Raw genomic sequence first — 22,355 nt, 5'->3', positions numbered from 1 at the left:
CCTTTCTCTCTCCCTCACTCCATCCCTCTCTCTTTGCCTTTCTCTCCCACTTTCCCTTCCTCTCTCTCTCTCTCTCTCCCTCTCCCTCCCTCACCTTCCCTCCTGCTCTCTCTCTCTCTTTGCCTTTCTCTCTCCCTCTCTCTCCCCCTCTCTCTCACCCTCTCCTTCTCCCTCTTCTCCCCCTCTCCTTCTCTCTCCCCCTCTCTCCCCCTCTCTCACTCCCTCACTCACTCCTTCTCCCTCTCTCTCCCCCTCCTCTCTCCCCCTCTCTCTCACCCTATCTCACTCCCTCACTCCTCTCACTACCCCTCTCTCCCCCTCTCTCTCCCTCTCTCTCTCCCCCTCTCTCTCTCCCCCTCTCTCACTCCCTCACTCACTCCTTCTCCCTCTCTCCCCCTCCTCTCTTCCCCTCTCTCTCACCCTATCTCACTCCCTCACTCCTTCTCTCACTCCCCCTCTCTCCCCCTCTCTCTCCCTCTCTCTCTCCCCCTCTCTCTCTCCCCCTCTCTCACTCCCTCTCTCTCTCCCTCTCTCATCTTCCCCTCTCTCTCCCCCTCTCTCACTCCCTCTCTCTCTCCCTCTCTCAACTTCCCTCCCCCCTCCCTCTCCCTCTCTCTCTCTCTTTCTCACTCCCTCTCTCACTCCCTCTCTCATTCATCTCCATTATAACTCTTTCTAAAGTTACCAAACCACCTTTCGTTTTGATGACTTGACTTCACGAACAAGTTTCTTACCATCTGGTCAAAAAGTGCCCAAAACATCGGAAGAGGGATGTAAAGAAACAGGACTCGAGTAACCATCTTAATCTCCTTGATAACACGTCCCTGTGAGACAAAGAACTCTATCAAAAAAATACTTTGTTTTAGAAATGTAAAATATATGTTATGATTTTAATTCAATTACTCAAAAAAAAATTTGAATGGAAGAGTTTCACATAACTGGATATTTTTCTGTGGCCCAATCAAGCCAATGTTTCCTTTTCGGATAGGCACTCGAGCGATGATTCCAGCGATTCCTGATTGCAAACTACAAGAGAGGACATTTCTTTTAACCAATTTCACTGGTTAGAAATTGATCCTGCGTTTCAAGACTTAGAAACATAGAAACATAGAAAATAGGTGCAGGAGTAGGCCATTCGGCCCTTCGAGCCTGCACCGCCATTCAATGTGATCATGGCTGATCATCCAACTCAGTATCCCGTACCTGCCTTCTCTCCATACCCCCTGATCCCTTTAGCCACAAGGGCCACATCTAACTCCCTCTTAAATATAGCCAATGAACTGGCCACAACTACCTTCTGTGGCAAGGAATTCCACAGATTCACCACTCTCTGTGTGAAAAAAAACGTTCTCATCTCGGTCCTAAAAGACTTCCCCCTTATCCTTAAATCGTGACCCCTTGTTCTGGACTTCCCCAACATCGGGAACAATCTTCCCGCATCTAGCCTGTCCAACCCCTTAAGAATTTTGTAAGTTTCTATAAGATCCCCCCTCAATCTTCTAAATTCCAGCGAGTACAAGCCGAGTCTATCCAGACTTTCTTCATTTGAAAGTCCTGCCATCCCAGGAATCAACCTGGTGAACCTTCTCTGTACTCCCTCTATGGCAAGAATGTATTTCCTCAGATTAGGAGACCAAAACTGTACGCAATACTCCAGGTGCGGTCTCGCCAATGCCCTGTACAACTGCAGCAGAACCTCCCTGCTCCTATACTCAAATCCCCTCGCTATGAATGCCAACATACCATTCGCTTTTTTCGCTGCCTGCTGCACCTGCATGCCTACTTTCAATGACTGGTGTACCACCACACCCAGGTCTCGTTGACTTGAAATTAACCTGCACTTCAGACTGATTAGAAAGGTCCCGACCCAAAACGTTGCCTGTCCACGTTCTCCTGATGCGGTCCAACCTCGTTGAGCTAAGTTTATTTTTTTTGTTTTAGAGATACAGCACGGAAACAGGTCCTCCTGGGCCCATTGAGTCCGCACCGACCAGTAATCCCTGCAGATGAACACTAACCTACACTAGGGAACATTTTTACAATTACACCGAGCCAATTAATCTACAAACCTGTACGTCTTTGGAGTGTGGGAGGAAACCAAAGTTCTCGGAGAAAACCCACGCAGGTCACGGGGAGAACGTACAAACTCCGTACAGACAGCGCCCATAGTCGGGAATGAACCCGGGTCTCTGGCGCTGTAAGGCAGCAACTCTATGCCACCGTGCCGCCCGATTAGAAACTGACCCTGCATTTCAAGACTTGAACTTAACCTGCATTTCAGACTGACTACTTAGAAGGGTCCCGACCCGAAACGTTGCCTGTCCATGTTTTCCAGACGCTGCCGAACCCGTTGAGTTACTCCAACACTTTGTGTCCTTTTTTGGAAACCAGCATCTGTTGTTCCTTGTTTCTATATTAAATCCATGCCACGTGGTTACCCACTGTTCTACCCATCCCCAATATCACAACTCCTCCTAATTTTCAATAGCTTTCTTTAAAACGTCCCTTCCATTGACTCCATTTATACCTCACCCTGACTCGGCAAGACCAGCAGCACAGTCAAGGACCAGTCGCACCCTGGCCACTCCATCTTCTCCCCTCTCCCATGGGGCAAAATGTATAGAAGTGTGAAAACGCACACCTCCAGATTCAGGGGCATCCGTCATTTACGCACCTTAGCCTTCCATGTCTCTGTGTCTCCCTCTCCCCTGACTCTCAGTCTGAAAAAGGGTCTCGACCCGAAACGCCACCCATTCCTTTCCTCCAGAGATGCTGTCTGTCCCGCTGAGTTACTCCAGCATTTTGTGTCTATCTCCAGCATCTGCAGTTCCTTCCTATACAGTTTCTTCCCAGCTGTTACCGGGCAACTGAGCCATTCTACCTACAACCAGAGAGCAGTCCTGAGCCACTATCTACCTCATCGGTGACCCTCAGACTATCTTTGATCAGACTTTACTGGCATTACCTTGCACTAAACGTTATTCACTTATCGTGTATCTGTGCATGGTAAATGGCTCGATTGTAATCATGTATTGTCTTTCCAATGACTGCTTAGCACGCAACAAAAGCTTTTCACTGTATGTCGGTACACGTGACAATAAACTAAAAGGGGCAGCACGGTGGCGCAGCGGTAGAGTTGCCGCCTTACAGCAAATGCAGCGCCGGAGACTCAGGTTTGATCCTGACTACGGGCGCCGTCTGTACAGAGTTTGTACGTTCTCCCCGTAACCTGCGTGGGTCTTCTCCGAGATCTTCGGTTTCCTCCCACACTCCAAAGACGTACAGGTATGTAGGTTAATTGACTGGGTAATATGTAAAAATTGTCCCTAGTGTGTGTAGGATAGTGTTAATGTCTCGGGGATCGCTGGGCGGCGCGGACTCGGTGGGCCGAAGGACCTGTTTCCGTGCTATATCTCTAAATCTAAAAAAAATCTAAACTCAACCCAACTTCCAGCCTTAAGAAGGCAATTTATGAGACAGGAACTGGAGAAGTATCCAGAGTCCTGGCTAACGGACCTGAAAACATGACTTTGAAGCTGGCTAAGACATTTACTTCATGTATTAAATAAAATCTAGAAAGAATACGGGCAGCACAGTGTCGCAGCTGGTAGAGTTGCTGCCTCACGGCACCAGAGACCCGGGTTCAATCCTGACCTCAGCTTCTGTCTGTGTGGAGTTTGCACATTCTCCCTGTGACTGCGTGGGTTTCCTCTGGGTGCCCCGGTTTACTCCCACAGAGAGTCATACAGTGTGGAAACTGGCCCTTCGGCCCAACTTGCCCACATCAGCCAGCTATACTAGTCCCACCTGCCTGCGCTTGGTCAATATCCCTCCAAACCTGTCCTATCCATGTACCTGTCTAAATGTTTCTTAAACGTTGGGATAGACCCTGCCTCAACTACCTCCTCTGGCAGCTTGTTCCATACACCCACCACCCTTTGTGTGAAAAAGCTACCCCTCATATTCCTATTAAATCTTTTCCCCTTCACCTTGAACCGATGTCCTCTGGTCCTCAATTCCCCTACTCTGGGCAAGAGACTGTACATCAACCCGATCTATTCCTCTCATGTTTTTGCACACCTCTATAAGATCACCCTCATCCCCCTGCACTCCATGGAATAGAGCCCCAGCCTACTCAACCTCTCCCTATAGCTCACACCATCTAGTCCTGGCAACATCCTCGTAAATCTTCTCTGACCCTTTCAAGCTTGACAATATCTTTCCTATAACATGGTGCCCAGAACTGAACACAATATTCTAAATGCGGTCTCACCAACGTCTTATACAACTGCAACATGACCTCCCAACTTCTATGCAGAATACTCTGGCTGATGAAGGCCAATGTGCCAAATGCCTTTTTGACCACCTTATCTACCTGCGACTCGACCTCCAAGGAACCATGCACCTGCACTCCTAGATCCCTCTGCTCTACAACACTCCCCAGAGGCCTACCATTTACTGTGTAGGTCCTGCCCTTGCTCGACTTCCCACCTCACACTTTTCTGTATTAAATTCCATCAACCATTCCTCTGCCCACCTGGCCAATCGATCCAGATCCTGCTGCAATCTTTCACAACCATCTTCACTTTTTGCAAAACCACTCACTTTTGACCAGTTCAGATTCAGTCTAAGGGTCTCGACCCGAAACGTCACCCATTCCTTCTCTCCCGAGATGCTGCCTGACCCGCTGAGTTACTCCAGCATTCTGTGTCTACCGTCGATTTATACCAGCATCTGCAGGGTTTTTTTCCCTGCACAAGCTTGATCAGTCAGTGGGTCAGTTCCTACACACTTACCCCAATACAACTGGAAACATCAACCAATATGTTTCCCTGCGGTGGAAGGTTTGTGTACAAGCCACTCCCAGCTATGAACACGGCTAAAGAAAAAGGGGCAAAATAATAAAATCAGTGCTCACATTTTCATGGCCATGTTTTGCCTGTTCTTCGGCTCCCTCATGGTGCTGGCTCGAAGGGCCAAATGGCCTACTCCTGCACCAATTGTCTATTGTCTATTGAGACTCACCATTCCTCTGATTCCGCCCGGAAATGTGAAGCGTCTGGAACGTTTGTCATACTTGGTGACAATCCTCCCCAAACCCCAAGATTGGGCGGCACGGTGGCGCAGCGGTAGAGTTGCTGCCTTACAGCGCCAAAAGGCCCGGCTTCGATCCTGACCACGCGGGTGCTGACTGTGTGGAGTTTGTTCGTTCTCCCCGTGGGTTTTCTCCGCTATCTCCGGTTTCCTCCCACGCTTCAAAGACGTACAGGTTTGTAGGCTAATTGGCTTGGGTAAAATTGGAAATTGTGCGTGCAGGATAGTGGCCTCGTGCAGGTATCGCTGGTCAGAGTGGACTCGGCGGGCTGAAGGGCCTGTTTCCCCAGTGTATCTCTGGACTAAAGTACTCAAGGAGAGGGCTGATAAGGGAGTTTGAAGGTAGTTTGAAGAGGTGACAACTGTCTACATGGACTTGATCAGGACCTCTGACAAGGTCCTACATGGTAGATTCATCTGGCAGGCAAGATGCAGGGTGAGCCAGACAATTGGTGACAACATTGGTTTAGTGATAAGAGTCAGAGGATGGCAGAAGAGGATACCAGGAATCGCAAATGCCGATTTACAAAAATAAGGCCACATAGTAGACACAAAATACTCAGCGGGACAGGCAGCATTTCAGGAGAGAAGGAATGGGTTTTTCATGTCTGCGGAGGCCAAGTCAGTGGATATTTTTAAGGCGGAGATCGACAGATTGTTGATTAGTACGGGTGTCAGGGGTTACGGGGAGAAGGCAGGGGAATGGGGTTGGGAGGGAGAGACAGATCAGCCATGATTGAATGGCGGAGTGGACCTGATGGGCCGAATGGCCTAATTCTGCATCTATCGCTTATGATCTTATGAGACTTTATTGTCACGTGTACCTGGGCACAGTGAAACGCTTTGTTTTGCGTACAACCGAGACAGAGCACGTGCTGCCGCGTGTTTACCAGCGACAAAGTTACTAGGTACCGTATGCTCTACGTGCCATTACACCGGGGAGCCGGCACCCCACCCTCCCTCCCTCCCCACCCCCGGGTCCCCATCCCTTCTCGGCGGCCCCCCTTCGTTCTGTTCGTTCTCAGCGACCCCTCCCCCGCCATGCCCTCCCCTCCCCCCCCCCCCATTGTTGGGGCTCCGTTTCCGAGCCGAACAACCTTTGTCATCACAAGGAATTGGCTTTAGATTTTTTTTAGATTTAGAGATACAGCGCGGAAACAGGCCCTTCGGCCCACCGGGTCCGCGCCGCCCAGCGATCCCCGCACACTAACACTATCCTACACACACTAGGGACAATTTTTACATTTTTTTACCCAGTCAATGAACCCACAAACCTGCACGTCTTTGGAGTGTGGGAGGAAACCGAAGATCTCGGAGAAAACCCAAGCAGGTCACGGGGAGAACGTACAAACTCCGTACAGATGGCGCCCGTAGTCGGGATCGAACCTGAGTCTCAGTCGCTGCATGTGCTGTAAGGCAGCAACTCTACCGCTGCGCCACTGTGCCGCCCTTGTGATGACTTTGCAATGACAAGGAACTGCAGACGCAGGTTTATACCAAAGAAAGACACAAAGGGCTGGAGTAACCCGGCGGAATTTGTAACTTTTTGTCAGCGCCCTTTATGTGGCGGCTATTTGCGTACCTTGGGTGCGCAAGCAAAGAAATTCACTGCGACTTGTCACACGTGACAATACGGTATTCAATTCAATTGCATTTAATTTTCATAAATCCAGGGAGAAGAGTGGATGCTTCCAGCAGCGATGGGGACAGAACGTTAGCGAGGAAATACATGCTGAAGTCGATCGTTTTGCTTACCTGTGGCAACCACCATCAGAGCCGCAGGAACACCGAAAGCTAAAGCGTAACACTCTCCGCCAAAGCACTCCACATCCGCTGGATGGAAACACAAGGCAACGTCAATGAGGACACAAGGGCTAAGTTTAACATAGAAACATAGACAATAGGTGCAGGAGGAGGCCAGTGGGCCCTTCGAGCCAGCACCGCCATTCATTGTGATCATGGCTGATCATTCACAATCAGTAACCTGTGCCCAACCTCTCCCCATATCCCTTGATTCCACTAGCCCCCAGAGCTCTATCTAACTCTCTCTTAAATCCATCCAGTGAATTGTCCTCCACTGCCCTCTGTGGCAGAGAATTCCACAAATTCACAACTCTCTGCATGAAAAAGTTCCTTCTCACTTCAGTTTTAAATGGCCTCCCCTTTATTCTAAGACTGTTTAGGTTTATTATTACCACTTATACGAAGGTACATTGAGAAGCTTTAAGCTCACCAATTCACAAGTTATAGGAGTAAAATCAGGCCATTCGGCCCGCCGAGTCTACTCCACCATTCAATCATGGCTGATCTCTGCCTCCTCATCCCATTTTCCTGCCTTCTCCCCGTAACCTTTGACACCCGTTCTAATCAAGAATTTGTCTATCCCTGCCTTAAAACTATCCACTGACTTGGCCTCCACAGCCCTCTGTGGCAATGATTTCCACAGATTAACTACCCTCTGACTAAAGAATGTCTTTAAATGTCATAAACAGGAACTGCAGATGCAGTTTTATGCCAAAGATAGACACAAAGTGCTGGAATAACTCAGCAGTGGCTGCCTCGCCAACAGTCTGTCTGTTCTTTCTTCTTTTTTGTTATTTTGAGTATGTGTTAAAGTCATTGTTTTATGTGGGGGTGTGAGGGGGGGCAGTTGGGGGAAACTTCGTTTCAATCTCTTACCCTCGACGGAGATGCCATTTATTTTCCCGTATCGTATCTCCGTCCCCACTGCGGCCTAACATCGTGGAGTTGGCGGCCTTTCCCGGCGTTCCAAGCCTCGGGAGTCTGCGGGACTTTAACATCGCGGAGCTTGCGATCCCTTTGCTGGGGATCGAGGCTCCAACCGCTGGGCCTGTGGACTTTAACGTCGTGAAGCCCGCGGTCTCTGGTAAGAAGAGGCCGACTCGGGAGCTCCATGCCGCGGAGAGAGTTTCAACCGCCCCGGTTAATCACCCCCACGGGGGCTTCGATCGTCGGCCGCGGGGGCTTTGATCGCCCCGACTGCGGACGGTTTGACTGCCCCGACCGCGGGAGAACAAAGAGGAAGATGATTGAACTTTATTGCCTTCCATCACAGTGAGGAATGTGGAGTCCACTGTGACGGATGTTAATGTTGACTTTTATGTGGTTGTGCATCTTGTTGCTTTTCACTTGGTATGGCTGTATGGTAACTCAAATAGCACTGTACCTTAATTGGTATACGTGACAATAAACTGACCTTGATAGAGCTCTTAAGGATAGCGTAGTCATGGGGTATGGGGAGAAGGCAGGAACGGGGTACTGATTGAGAATGATCAGCCATGATCACATTGAATGGCGGTGCTGGCTCGAAGGGCCGAATGGCCTCCTCCTGCACCTATTGCAACTATTGTCTATTGTCTATTGTCTAAACCTTGAAACCTTGGATTAGGCAGCATGTAATGAAAATTAACTGCAAATGCCGGTTTATACCAAAGATAGACACACGTAAGAAAATAACTGCAGATGCTGGTACAAATCGAAGGTGTTTATTCACAAAATGCTGGAGTAACTCAGCAGGTCTGAAGAAGGGTCTCGACCCGAAACGTCACCCATTCCTTCTCTCCTGAGATGCTGCCTGACCAGATGAGTTACTCCAGCATTTTGTGAATAAATAAAAATAGACACACAATGTTAGCGTAACTCAACGTGTCGGGCAGCATCTCTGGAGAAAATGGACAGATAACTCATAGGTGCAGGGGGAGGCCATTCGGCCCTTCGAGCCAGCTTCGGGTTGGGTCTGAAGAAAGGTCCCGACCCGAAACGTCACGTATCTATTTTATCCAGAGATGCTGCTCGACACACTGAGTTACTCACGCATTTCCGGTCTAATGGTGAAAAGCTTTGCTCTACGTGCTATCCAAACAGGTCAAGTATACCATACATAAATACAATTAAGTCAAATTTAACAATAGATAGAGCAAAGGGGAAGATACAGAGTGCAGGATATTGTTCTCAGCATTGTAGCGCATCAGTTCCATGTCCATAAGTCATAGGAACAGAAGTAAGCCATTCGGCCCATCAAGTCTACTCCGCCATTCAATCATGGCTGATCTATCTTTCCCTCTCAACCCCATTCTCCTGCCTCAGTACGGATACCCGTACTAATCAAGGATCTGTCAATAGGTCAGCATAGTTTATTGTCACGTGTACTGAGGTACAGTGCTATCTGCGTGCTATCCAGTCAGTAGAAAGACAATACATGATTACAATCGAGCCATTACAGTGTACAGGTCCATGATAAGGGAATAACGTTTAGTGCAAGGTAAAGCCAGCAAAGTTCGATTAAAGATAGACTGAGGTTCACGAATGAGGTAGATAGTAGTTCAGGACTGCTCTGGTTGTGGTAGGATGGTTCAGTTGCCCGATAACAGCTGGGAAGAAACTGTCCCTGAATCTGCAGAGGAGGTTTTCACACTTCTATACCTTTAGCCGGATGGGAGGGGGGAGAAGAGGGAGTGGCCGGGGTGAGACTGGTCCTTGATTATGCTGCTGGCCTTGCCGAGGCAGCGTGAGGTGTAGATGGAGTCAATGGAAGGGAGGTTGGTTTGTGTGACGGTCTGGGCTGCGTCCACAATTCGTTGCAATTTCTTGCAGTGGCCTTGGATTGAATCTTCGCTTTGAAAATACCCAACGGAGTCAGTCGGATATCGCTCTTAGGGCTAGCGGGGAATGGAGTACTGATAACGAGTAGTGCAAAGTAAAGCCAGCAAAGTCCAATCAAAGATAGTCCGAGGGTCACCAATGAGGTAGACGGTAGTTCAGCACCGCTCTCTGGTTGTTGGTAGGATGGTTCAGTTGCCTGATAACAGCTGGGAAGAAACTGTCCCTGAATCTGGAGGTGTGCGTTTTCACACCTGTGTTTCTGGCGGTCTCGGATGGAGCTGTTCTCAAACCAAGCTGTGATGCACCTGGTGGAATTCTCTGCCGCAGAAGGCAGTGGAGGCCAATTCACTGGATGTGTTCAAGAGAGAGTTAGATATAGCTCTTCGGGCTAACGGAATCAAGGGTAAATGGGGAGAAAGCAGGAACGGGGTATTGATTCTGGATGATCAGCCATGATCATATTGAATGGTGGTGCTGGCTCGAACGGGCTACTCCTGCACCCATTTATTCTATATTCTGCACTCTGTATCTTCTTCCCCTTTGCTCCACCTATTGTACAAGGCACCAATGATCCAAATGCAATTCCAGCGGATGATTGTGAAGCCACACTCACCTCGCAGGATGGGAGTGATGATGGTTGACAGCAAGCTTCCTGCATTAATGCACAGATAGAAGAAAGAGAAGAACCTTCTTCTCTCCACGTTCTGAAACGTAACAGCAAGAAGTTAGAGGTGAGGAAACCGATCGACCAACGCAATGTCCGTGTTTTGTAAAACTATTTGCCATCAAGATAATTTGGTTTTCAGTTCAGTTTAGAGATACAGGCCCTTGATTAGTACGTGTGTCAGGGGTTAGACAATGGACAATAGGTGCAGAAGTAGGCCCATCCAGCCAGCACCGCAAATGGGGAGAAGAGGGAAGATTGTGGTTGAGAGGGAAAAGCAGATCAGGCACGATCGAATGGTGGAGCAGAGTCGATGGGCTGAATAGCCTGATTCTGCTCCAATGTCTCATGGTCCTATGGGGTTAGATCAGAGAGGTAGGTGTCCCAGAGCATCGCTGAGGTATCTCATCACCATTGGTGTCCTCCACCGGGAGTGTAGTGGAGGAGAAGAGTGACCGGTGGTCAAGCACCCGCCATTCAGCCAGACCCAGACTTAAAGTGGGCCCGAGACTAATAATACAAAAAAAGACACAAAGTGCTGGAGCAATTTTAGATTTAGATTTAGGTTTAGAGATACAGCGCGGAAACAGGCCCTTCGGCCCACCGGGTCCGCGCCGCCCAGCGATCCCCGCACACTAACACTATCCTACACCCACTAGGGACAATTTTTACATTTGCCCAGCCAATTAACCTACAAACCTGTACGTCTTTGGAGTGTGGGAGGAAACCGAAGATCTCGGAGAAAACCCACGCAGGTCACGGGGAGAACGTACAAACTCCGTATAGACGGCGCCCGTAGTCAGGATCGAACCCTCCTAAATCTAAACCACCCTCTGACTAAAGAAATTCCTCCTCATCTCCTTCCTAAAGGTGCATCCTTTTATTCTGAGGCTGTGGCCTCTGGTCCTAGACTCTCCCACTAGTGGAAACATCCTCTCCACATCCACTCTATCCCAAGCCTTTCACTATTTGGTATGTTTCAATGAGGTCCCCCCCCTCATTCTTCTAAACTCCAACGAGCACAGGCCCAGTGCCATCAATCACTCCTGGGACCCACAGTTTTCTATCTGCCTGTAACTTTGGTGTCATGACCATTAAAACCATTTCCCAGCCGCCCTCCCCCCCCCCCCACCGGATGATCACATACCTGGTGCGCTTCAAACTGGTCACCACCAAAGGCTGCCACACACGGTTTAATGCCACCTGTCCCCAAGGCAATTAGGAAGAGACCAAACATAGATAAGGCCCTGGGAATGAAAGAAGCTTTGTCTCATTTAAAAGGCAAGATGATTTTTCCTGGCAATACTGAGGTGAGGTCATTTCAGTTCAGTTTATTGTCACGTGTACTGAGGTACAGTGAAAAGCTTTTGCTGCGTGCTAACCAGTCAGCAGAAAGACAACACCTGATTGCAATCGGGCCGTCCACAGTGTACTGATAGATACATGACAAAGGAATAACGTTTAGTGCAAGGTAAAGCCAGCAAAGTCCGATCAAGGACAGTTCGAGGGTCACCAAAGAGGTGGATAGCAGTTCAGGACCGCTCTCTGGTTATGGTAGGATGGTTCAGTTGCCTGATAACAGCTGGGAAGAAACTGTCCCTGAGTCTGGAGGTGTGCGTTTTCACACTTCTGTACCTTTTGCCCGATGGGAGAGGGGAGAAGAGGGAGTAGCCAGGGTGCGACTCGTCCTTGACTATGCTGCTGGCCTTGCCGAGGCAGCGTGAGGTGTAGATGGAGTCAATGAAAGGGAGGTTGGTTTGTGTGATGGTCTGGGCTGCGTCCACAATTCGCTGCAATTTCTCGCGGTCTTGGATGGAGCTGTTCCCAAACCAAGCTATTGTGGAATTCTCTGCCACAGAAGGCAGTGGAGGCCAATTCACTGGATGTCTTCAATAGAGAGTTAGATTTAGCTCTTAGGGCTAACGGAATCAAGGGACATGGGGAGAAAGCAGGAAAGGGGTACTGAATCCGGATGATTAGCCATGCACCTATTTTCTATGTTTGTCATAAGGTTATAAGGAATAGTAGAATTAGGCCATTCGGCCCATCAAGTCTTCTCCGCCATTCAATACTCCTATCTATTTCTCCCTCCTAACCCCATTCTCCTGCCTTCTCCCCATAACTTCTGACACCCGTACTAATCAAGAATTTATCTATCTCTGCCTTAAAAATATCCACTATCGGCCTCCACAGCCTTCTGTGGCAAAGAATTCCACAGATTCACTACCATCTGACTAAATAAATTTCTCCTCATCTCCTTCCTAAAGGAACATCCTTTAATTCTGAGACTATGACCTCTAGTCCTAGACTCTCCCACTAGTGGAAACATCCTCCCCACATCCAGTATATCCAAGACTTTCACTATTCTGTAAATTTCAATGAGGTTCTCCCCTCCCCCCATCCTTCTAAACACCAGTGAGTACAGGCCCAGTGCCAACAAACATGGACTCATCATAGGTTAACACACTCACTCCTAGGTTCATTCTTGATCATTCTGAAGAAGGGTCTCGACCCAAAACGTCACCCATTCCTTCTCTCCCGACATGCTGCCTGACCCGCTGAGTTACTCCAGCATTCTGTGTCCACCTTTCATTCTTGTAAACTTCCTCTGGACCCTCTTCAGAGCCAGCACGTCTTTCCTCGGATAGAGTCATAGAGTGAAACGGAGTGGAAACAGGCCCTTCGGCCCAACTTACCCACACCGGCCAACAATGTCCCAGCTACACTAGCCCCACCTGTCTGCACTTGGTCCATATCCCTCCAAACCTGTCCTATCCATGTACCTGTCTAACTGTTTCTTAAATGTTGGGACAGTCCCAGCCTCAACTACCTCCTCCGGCAGCTCGTTCCATATACCCACCGCCATTTTGTGTGAAAAAGTTACCCCTCAGATTCCTATTAAATCTTTTCCCCTTCACCTTGAACCTATGTCCTCTGGTCCTCAATTCCCCTACTCTGGGCAAGAGACTCTGTGCATGTACGGCGACATGGTGCCGAAATTATTTTGACGAGCATCTTTTCTTTTACTCACACATGTACAGTATGGGTGCCCACGATAGGGATGGAACCGATTGACTTCACCACATGGCCGATGACGTACACAATAGAAAGGATGATGATGGTCCTGTTCGTCATCAAAAAAGGCAAATATCAAATCAGTATTTCAAGAAGACGCGATGAGCCGCTAGAAAAAATATTTTCATCCTTCATTTTAGGACGAGGAAAAACTTTTTCAGTCAGAGAGTTGTGAATCTGTGGAATTCTCTGCCTCAGAAGGCAGTGGAGGCCAATTCTCTGAATGCATTCAAGAGAGAGCTGGATAGAGCTCTTAAGGATAGCGGAGTCAGGGGGTATGGGGAGAAGGCAGGAACGGGGTACTGATTGAGAATGATCAGCCATGATCACATTGAATGGCAGTGCTGGCTCGAAGGGCCAAATGGCCTCCTCCTGCACCTGTTGTCTATTGACCTTTCTGTCCTGGGCCTCCTCCATTGTCATAGTGAGGCCCACTGCAAATAGGGGAGTTTTAAAAGTGCAGACAGTACTTTACGCAGATCCTTACTCTATTTGGAGGTTAAACACTGTTCCTTTGGGAGTGAATGGAAGACAATGGAGAACAACTCTTTAAATTTATTTGATCTTTGATTTCAGTTCATTGGCGAGGTTCTGATCAGCCAACAGACAGTGTACCAGAAGGTATTTATTTCACAAAATGCTGGAGTCAGCAGGTCAGGCAGCATCTCAGGAGAGAAGGAATGGGTGACGTTTCGGGTCGTGACCCTTCTTCAGTCTGAAGAAGGGCCTCGACCCGAAACGTCACCCATTCCTTCTCTTTTAAATCGCTTATCTCGACGGAGATGCGATTTTTTTTCTGTATCGTATCTCCGTCCGCACTGCGGCCTAACATCGAGGAGTTGGCGGCCTCTGCTGGAGGCCGACTTCGGGAGCTCCAACCGCGGGAGCCTGCGGACTTTAACAACTTGGAGCTCTCGGCCCCTGTTTAGAGACCGACTTCGGGAGCTCCAAGTCGCGGGGGCTTCGACCGCCCCGAGACGGGAGCTTCGATCGCCCCGACTGCGGTGGGTTCGACTGCCCCGACCGCGGGAGAAAAATGAGGGAAGAAGATTAGACTTTATTGCCTTCCATCACTGTGAGGAATGTGGGGAATCCGCTGTGGTGGATGTTTATGTTAACTTTTATATAGTTGTGTGTCTTGTTGCTTCTTTTTCAGTGTGGCTGTAGGCAATACGAATATCACTGTACCTTAATTGGTAAGCAAGACATTAAAAGACCTTTGAAAACGTTAACCCTTGACACCCGTTCTAATCAAGAACTTGTGTGACTCGGCCTCAGGAATATCCACGGACGCGGTGGACATGCTGGTGGTACTTTGGCATCACGCCCCCTTGTGGTTCGGCTTGTCGGAGGTCTCCGGCTACAATGAGCAGGGCTTCGGGATGTTTGGTCTCGAGGCCGGTGATAGTGGGGTACAGGTCGGCACGTGGTAACGTGTGGGGGGATACGTGCGACGCCACCCCTCCCCCCCCCCCCCCCCCCCCCCCGCACACGTGAACTCACTTAAACTTTCCCAGCCAGGAGTCGGCAATGAGGGCTCCCAAGACCGGGGTGAAGTAGGCAAGTCCAGTGAAGGCGTGGTAAATGGCTGTCGACTGATCATCGTCCCAATGAAGAAAGTTTACAAAGTACAGGGTGAGGACAGCTGGAATACAAGGAATGACGGCGGGTCAGTCAGCGAACGATGCATCCTCCTCATACGCTCATACGTTCCAGGAGCAGAATTAGGCCCTTCGGCCCATCAGGTCTACTCCGCCATTCAATCATGGCTGACCTACCTACTCCCCCCCCCCCCCCCCCCAAACCCCATTCTCCTGCCTTCTCCCCATCATCATTGACACCCGTACTAATCAAGAATCTGTCGATCTCCGCCTTACTTACAAAATTCTTAAGGGGTTGGACAGGCTAGATGCAGGAAGATTGTTCCCGATGTTGGGGAAGTCCAGAACAAGGGGGTCACAGTGTTTAAGGATAAGGGGGAAGTCTTTTAGGACCGAGATGAGAACGGGTTTTTTCACACAGAGAGTGGTGAATCTGTGGAATTCTCTGCCACAGAAGGTAGTTGAGGCCAGTTCATTGGCTATATTTAAGAGGGAGTTAGATGTGGCCCTTGTGGCTAAAGGGATCAGGGGGTATGGAGAGAAGGCAGGTACGGGATACTGAGTTGGATGATCAGCCATGATCATATTGAATGGCGGTGCAGGCTCGAAGGGCCGAATGGCCTACTCCTGCACCTATTTTCTATGTTTCTATGTTAAACATATCCATTGACTTGGCCTCCACCACAGCCTTCTGTGGCAAAGAATTCCACAGGTTCACCACCCTCTGGCTAAAGAAATTCCTCCTCATCTCCTTCGTAAAGGGACGTCCTTTCATTCTGAGGCTGTGACCTCTGGTCCTAGACTCTCCCACTAGTGGAAACATCCTCTCCACATCCACACCATCTAGGCCTATCTAGGGTGTATGGAACAAGCTGCCAGAGGAGGTAGTTGAGGAAGATACTATTGCAAGTTTGAGAGACAATAGACAATAGACAATAGGTGCAGGAGTAGGCCATTCAGCCCTTCGAGCCAGCACCGCCATTCAATGCGATCATGGCTGATCACTCTCAATCAGTACCCTGTTCCTGCCTTCTCCCCATACCCCCTCACTCCGCTATCCTTAAGAGCTCTATCCAGCTCTCTCTTGAAAGCATCCAACGAACTGGCCTCCACTGCCTTCTGAGGCAGAGAATTCCACACCTTCACCACTCTCTGACTGAAAAAGTTCTTCCTCATCTCCGTTCTAAATGGCCTACCCCTTATTCTTAAACTGTGGCCCCTTGTTCTGGACTCCCCCAACATTGGGAACATGTTTCCAGCCTCTAATGTGTCCAATCCCCTAATTATCTTATATGTTTCAATAAGATCCCCCCTCATCCTTCTAAATTCCAGTGTATACAAGCCCAATCGCTCCAGCCTTTCAACATACGACAGTCCCGCCATTCCGGGAATTAACCTAGTGAACCTAAGCTGCACGCCCTCCATAGCAAGAATATCCTTCCTCAAATTTGGAGACCAAAACTGCACACAGTACTCCAGGTGCGGTCTCACCAGGGCCCGGTACAACTGTAGAAGGACCTCTTTGCTCCTATACTCAACTCCTCTTGTTATGAAGGCCAACATTCCATTGGCTTTCTTCACTGCCTGCTGTACCTGCATGCTTCCTTTCATTGACTGATGCAATAGGACACCCAGATCTCGTTGAACTCCCCCTCCTCCTAACTTGACACCATTCAGATAATAATCTGCCTTTCTATTCTTACTTCCAAAGTGAATAACCTCACACTTATCTACATTAAACTGCATCTGCCATGTATCCGCCCACTCACACAACCTGTCCAAGTCACCCTGCAGCCTTATTGCATCTTCCTCACAATTCACACTACCCCCCAGCTTAGTATCATCTGCAAATTTGCTAATGGTACTTTTAATCCCTTCGTCTAAGTCATTTAGACAGAGGGAAATTTGACCTGCCGATCTATCAATCTCCGCCTTAAAAATATCCACTGACTTTGCCTCCACAGCCTTCTGCGGCAATGAATTCCACAGATTCACCGCCCTCTGACTAAAGAAATTCCTCCTCATCTCATTTCTAAAGGTAAGTGCCGTTATTCTGAGGCCTCTGGTCCGAGACTCTACGACGAGTAATCTGTTTTATTTGATTACGGAGGAGTTGGTGCTAAAGGGCATTCCACTCCAAGGGTTCCTGAGTGTGGCAGCACTCAGGTAGATAGGATGGTCAAGCCGCCATTCAGATGCTTGCCTTCATTTGCCCAGGCACACTAGCAGCATTTCTTCTCATTTAGACAGATACATGGATAGGACATGTTTACAGGGATATGGGCCAAATGCAAGCAGGTGGGACTAGTGTAGGTGGGGCATGTTGGGCGGTGCGAGCAAGTTGATCCGCTAGGTCTGTTTCCACACTGTGTATCCCCATGACGATCTCTTTTTGGTTTAATTTAGTTTAGAGATACAGCGCGGAAACAGGCCCTTCGGCCCAACGGGTCCGCGCCGACCAGCGATCCCCGCACACATTAACACCGTCCTACAACCACGAGGGACAATTTTGACATTTACCAAGCCAATTAACCCACAAACCTGTACATCTTTGGAGCGTGGGAGGAAACCGGAGATCAAGGACAAAACCCACGCAGGTCACGGGGAGAACGTACAAACTCCGTACAGACAGCACCTGCAGTCAGGATGGAACCCGGGTCTCCGGCGCTGCATTTGCGGTAAGGCAGCAACTCTACCGCTGCGCCACCGTGCCGCCCTCTGTTGTACTAATGAAGGGCTTGACGGTATTCATTTATAATTATGATCCGATTTAATCAGATGGCATGTAAAACAAAACCTTTCACTGTATCTCGGTACTCATACGGTCAGGCAGCACAGAATTATAAATCTAAACCAAAATCTAAACATGGGTGGCGCAGCGGTAGAGTTGCTGCCTCACAGCGCCAGAGACCCAGGTTCGATCCTGACTATGGGTGCTGTCTGTATGGAGTTTGTACGTTCTCCCCGTGATCTATGTGGGTATTCTCCGGGTGCTCCGGTTTCCTCCCACATTCCAAAGACCACACGTGTTTGTAGGTTAACTGGCTTCGGTAAAATTGTCCCCAGTGTGTGTAGGATAGTGTTAGTGTGCGGGGATTGCTGGTCGGCGCGGACCCGGTGATATGCTGTATCTCCAAACTAAACTAAACAAATGAATTTTAGAACGGAGACGAGGAGAAAACTTTTTCAGTCAGAGAGTTGTAAATCTGCGGAATTCTCTGCCTCAGAAGGCAGTGGTGGCCAATTCTCTGGATGCTTTCAAGAGAGAGCTAGATAGAGCTCTTAAGGATAGCGGAGTCACGGGGGAATGGGGAGAAGGCAGGAACGGGGTACTGATTGAGAATGATCAGCCATGATCACATTGAATGGTAGTGCTGGTTCGAAGGGCCAAATGGCCTACTCCTGCACCTATTGTCTATTGTTGTTTGTCATCTCAAGTAACAACTCGGATGACAATGTTGTTAAAATGGTTTATATGCTTGCAGGGAGTCAAAGGTCATGGGGAGAGGGGCAGGAGAATGGGGTTGAGAGGGAGAGATAGATCAGCCATGATTGAACGACGGAGTAGGCTCGATGGGCCGAATGGCCTAATTTTGCTCCTATCACTGATGAACGTATGAACTTATGACACCAGAACTGGCGGCGTAGTGGACAGTGAATCAAGTTATCAGAGATTACAACAAGTTGTGTAGGAAAATAACTGCAGATGCTGGTACAAATCGAAGGTATCACAAAATGCTGGAGTAACTCAGCGGGACAGGCAGCATCTCTGGAGAGAAGGAATGGGTGGGTCTCGACCCGAAACGTCACCCGTTCCTTCTCTCCAGAGATGCTGCCTGTCCCGCTGAGTTACTCCAGCATTTTGTGTCTATCCGCTATTAACCAGCATCTGCAGTACCTTCCTGTACCGGCACGGTGGCGTAGTGGTTGAGCTACTGCCTTACAGCGCCAGAGACCCGGGTTCGATCCCGACCACGGGTGCTTGTCTGTGCGGAGTTTGTGTGTTCTCCCTGTGACCTGAGTGGGTTTTCTCCGAGACCTTTGGTCTCCTCCCACACTACAAAGACGTATAGGTTTTAGGTTAAACTCGCTGGAATTTAGAAGATTGAAGGGGGATCTTATAGAAACTTACAAAATTCTTGAGGGGTTGGACAGGCTAGATGCAGGAAGATTGTTCCCGATGTTGGGGAAGTCCAGAACAAGGGGTCACAGTTTAAGGATAAGGGGGAAGTCTTTTAGGACCGAGATGAGAAAGTTTTTTTTCACACAGAGAGTGGTGAATCTGTGGAATTCTCTGTCACAGAAGGTAGTTGAGGCCAGTTCATTGGCTATATTTAAGAGGGAGTTAGATGTGGCCCTTGTGGCTAAAGGGATCAGGGGGTATGGAGAGAAGGCAGGTACGGGATACTGAGTTGGATGATCAGCCATGATCATATTGAATGGCGGTGCTGGCTCGAAGGGCCGAATGGCCTACCCCTGCACCTATTTTCTATGTTTCTATGTTTGTAGGTTAAAATTGGCTTGGTGTAATTGTAAGATGCAAAATTATCCCCAGTGTGCGTGTGCGTGTGTGTGTGTGTGTGCGTGTAGGGTAGTGCAAGTGTGTGGGGATCGGTAGTCGGTGCGGACTCGGTGGGCCGAAGGGCCTGTTTCTGCGCTGTATCTCTAAACTAAACTAAACAATTGTAAAAAAAACAAACGGCTCTGAGCGGGTACAGACCTTTCATGCCATAGAAGGAGAAGCGTTCACAGAATTCATTCACCACCACGAATATGATGCTGAGGGGGTAGGTGGTTCCGCACAGTCGCTGGAAGAGGCAGAAGAAAAGAGTTATTAAAAAGGCAATGACATAGAAACATAGAAAACAAAGAAAATAGGTGCAGGAGGAGGCCATTCGGCACTTCGAGCCAGCACCGCCATTCAATATGATCATGGCTGATCATCCAGAATCAGTACCCCATTCCTGCTTTCTCCCCATATCCCTTGATCCCGCTAGCCCCTAGAGCTCTATCTAACTCTCTCCTGTAAACATCCAGTGAATTGGCCTCCACTGCGTTCTGTGGCAGAGAATGCCACAGATTCACAACTCTCTGGGTGAAAAAGGTTTTTCCTCATCTGCATTGCATTACGATTGCCATTGCTTACAAGATGGCGCCCAACCCAGGCGACCATTTGCGTGCTGGCCACAGAAGCCGATCTACAAACGCGCATTACAATCGCTCGGCCCCACTCTTACATCTCTATTCCTACTGCAACATTTCTGACTTTTAACTATGATCTTCTTGAACTCCTCTCAGACTCCTCTTTAGGGCGGCACGGTGGCGCAGCGGTAGTTGCTGCCTTGCAGAGCTTACAGCGCCAGAAACCCGGGTTCGATCCTGACAACGGGTGCTGCCTGTCGGTACGGCGTTTGTACGTTCTCCCCGTGATCGTGAGGGTTTTCCCTGAGATCTTCGGTTTCCTCCCACACTCCAAAGACATACAGGTTTGTAGGTTAATTTGCTTGGTATGAATGTAAATTGTCCCTTGTGTGTGTAGGATTGTGTTAGTGTGTGGACTCGGTTGGCCGAAGGGCCTGTTTCTGTGTTAAAATAGGTGCAGGAGGAGGCCATTTTGTCCTTCGAGCCAGCACCGCCATTCACAATCAGTAACCCGTGCCTGCCTTCTCCTCATATTCCTTGATTCCTCTAGCCGTCAGAGCTCAATCTAACTCTGTTTTAAATTCATCCAGTGAATTGGCCTCCACTGCCTTCTGTGGCAGAGAATTCCACAATTTCACAACTCTCTGGGCGAAAATATTTTTTTATCACCTCAGTTTTAAATGGCCTCCCCTTTATTCTTAGACTGTGGCCCCTGGTTCTGGACTCCCCCAACATTGGGAACATCTTTCCTGCATCTAGCTTGTCCAGTCCTTTTATAGTTTTATATGTTTCTATAAGATCCTCTCTCATCCTTCTAAATTCCAGTGTTGTATCTCTAAACTAAACTAAAGATCTGTCCATTCTCTGACTCCCGAAGGCACCTGAAGGCCAACTGCATCAACTCTTGGAGTGGCGAGGACCCGAGCATTGAGGCCTAGCATGACCGATGAGACCTGTGGCCTCCCAGCTGTTGTCAGGCAACTGAACCATCCTACCACAACCAGAGAGCAGTCCTGAACTACTATCTACCTCGTCCGTGACCCTCGGACTCTCTTGGATATGACTTCACTGGCATTACCTTGCACTAAACGTTATTTCCTTACCATGTATCTGTACACTGTAGATGGCTTGATTGTAACCATGTATTGTCTTTCTGATGACTGGTTTGCACACAACAAAAGCTTTTAATGTAGACAGAGAGTGATACAATGTTAGAAACAGGCCCTTCGAACCGAACTTGCCCACCCCTTGCTCAAATCTAACCCTCTCTCTTAGATTTAGCTCTTAGGGCTCAAGGAATCCAGGGATATGGGGAAAAAAGCAGGAACAGGGTACTGATATTGGATGATCAGCCATGATCTTATTGAATGGTGGTGTTGGCTCGAAGGGCCGAATGGCCTACTCCTGCACCTATTTTCTATGTTTACACTAGTCCCACCTGCCTGCGTTTGGTCCATATTCCTTCAAACCTGTCCTATTCATGTACCTGTCTAACTATTTCTTAAACGTTGCGATAGTCCCTGCCTCAACTACCTCATCTGGCAGCTTGTTCCATACACCCACCACCCTTTGCGTGAAAATGTTACCCCTCAGATTCCTATTAAATCATTTCCCCCTCATCTTAAACCTGTGCCCTCTGGGCCTTCGATTCCCCTACTCTGGGCAAGAGACTCTGTGCATCTACTCAATCTATTCCTCCCATGATTTTATACACCTCAAATAAGATCACCCCTCATCCTCCTGTGCTCTAAGGCAGTGCTTCCTTAAACTGGTGAATGGTTCACCCAAGGGTGAATGAAATTATTGTTGGGGTGAATGAAACTAGAGGGGTGAATGACTTAATTTATTCAGATATTTATATATATTTTTTCTATATTTAAAAAAGGCATTGCCATTAAAGTGGTTAGTGGAGCTGGAAATTTGATATGTTTTTTTCTCTCTACCTATGGTTTTCTAATTTCAAAGTAGCAGGATATTTCCCAAATTTACCGTAATATAACCTTTCAGGGAAGACCAGACGAGCTAGTGGGATCATCCATATACTAAAACCCTCGTTTGTTTGCTCCTGAACTACAGCTAAAACGGTACACGAGAGCACGACAATTTTAGGCCACCTTACTCACCGTCGTCCCTTTGGTGCTAATAGAAGTTTCATT

General features: G+C 48.6%; 1 protein-coding gene across 1 annotated transcript in view; it reads right to left on the bottom strand.

Annotated features, from left to right (window-relative positions):
* slc15a2 (solute carrier family 15 member 2) overlaps positions 1 to 19,863 on the bottom strand; it is a 42,470-nt gene extending 22,607 nt beyond the window's left edge. Inside the window, exons 1-9 of the mRNA XM_078403293.1 lie at positions 19,778 to 19,863; positions 14,960 to 15,101; positions 13,413 to 13,505; positions 11,529 to 11,628; positions 10,331 to 10,421; positions 6,850 to 6,927; positions 4,797 to 4,879; positions 940 to 1,026; positions 735 to 824 (exon numbers count right to left, since the gene is read on the bottom strand). Coding sequence (XP_078259419.1) covers positions 735 to 824; positions 940 to 1,026; positions 4,797 to 4,879; positions 6,850 to 6,927; positions 10,331 to 10,421; positions 11,529 to 11,628; positions 13,413 to 13,505; positions 14,960 to 15,101; positions 19,778 to 19,784 — 771 coding nt within the window. The 5' untranslated portion in view covers positions 19,785 to 19,863. The remainder of the gene's footprint in view (positions 1 to 734; positions 825 to 939; positions 1,027 to 4,796; positions 4,880 to 6,849; positions 6,928 to 10,330; positions 10,422 to 11,528; positions 11,629 to 13,412; positions 13,506 to 14,959; positions 15,102 to 19,777) is intronic.
* Positions 19,864 to 22,355: the final 2,492 nt, after the last annotated feature.

This window comes from Rhinoraja longicauda, chromosome 8, assembly GCF_053455715.1.
Source record: "Rhinoraja longicauda isolate Sanriku21f chromosome 8, sRhiLon1.1, whole genome shotgun sequence".
In the NCBI taxonomy this organism is placed as follows: Eukaryota; Metazoa; Chordata; class Chondrichthyes; order Rajiformes; family Arhynchobatidae; genus Rhinoraja; species Rhinoraja longicauda.
The sequence above is the reverse complement of the archived record's forward strand: the minus strand, read 5'-3'. Positions and strand labels throughout refer to the sequence as shown.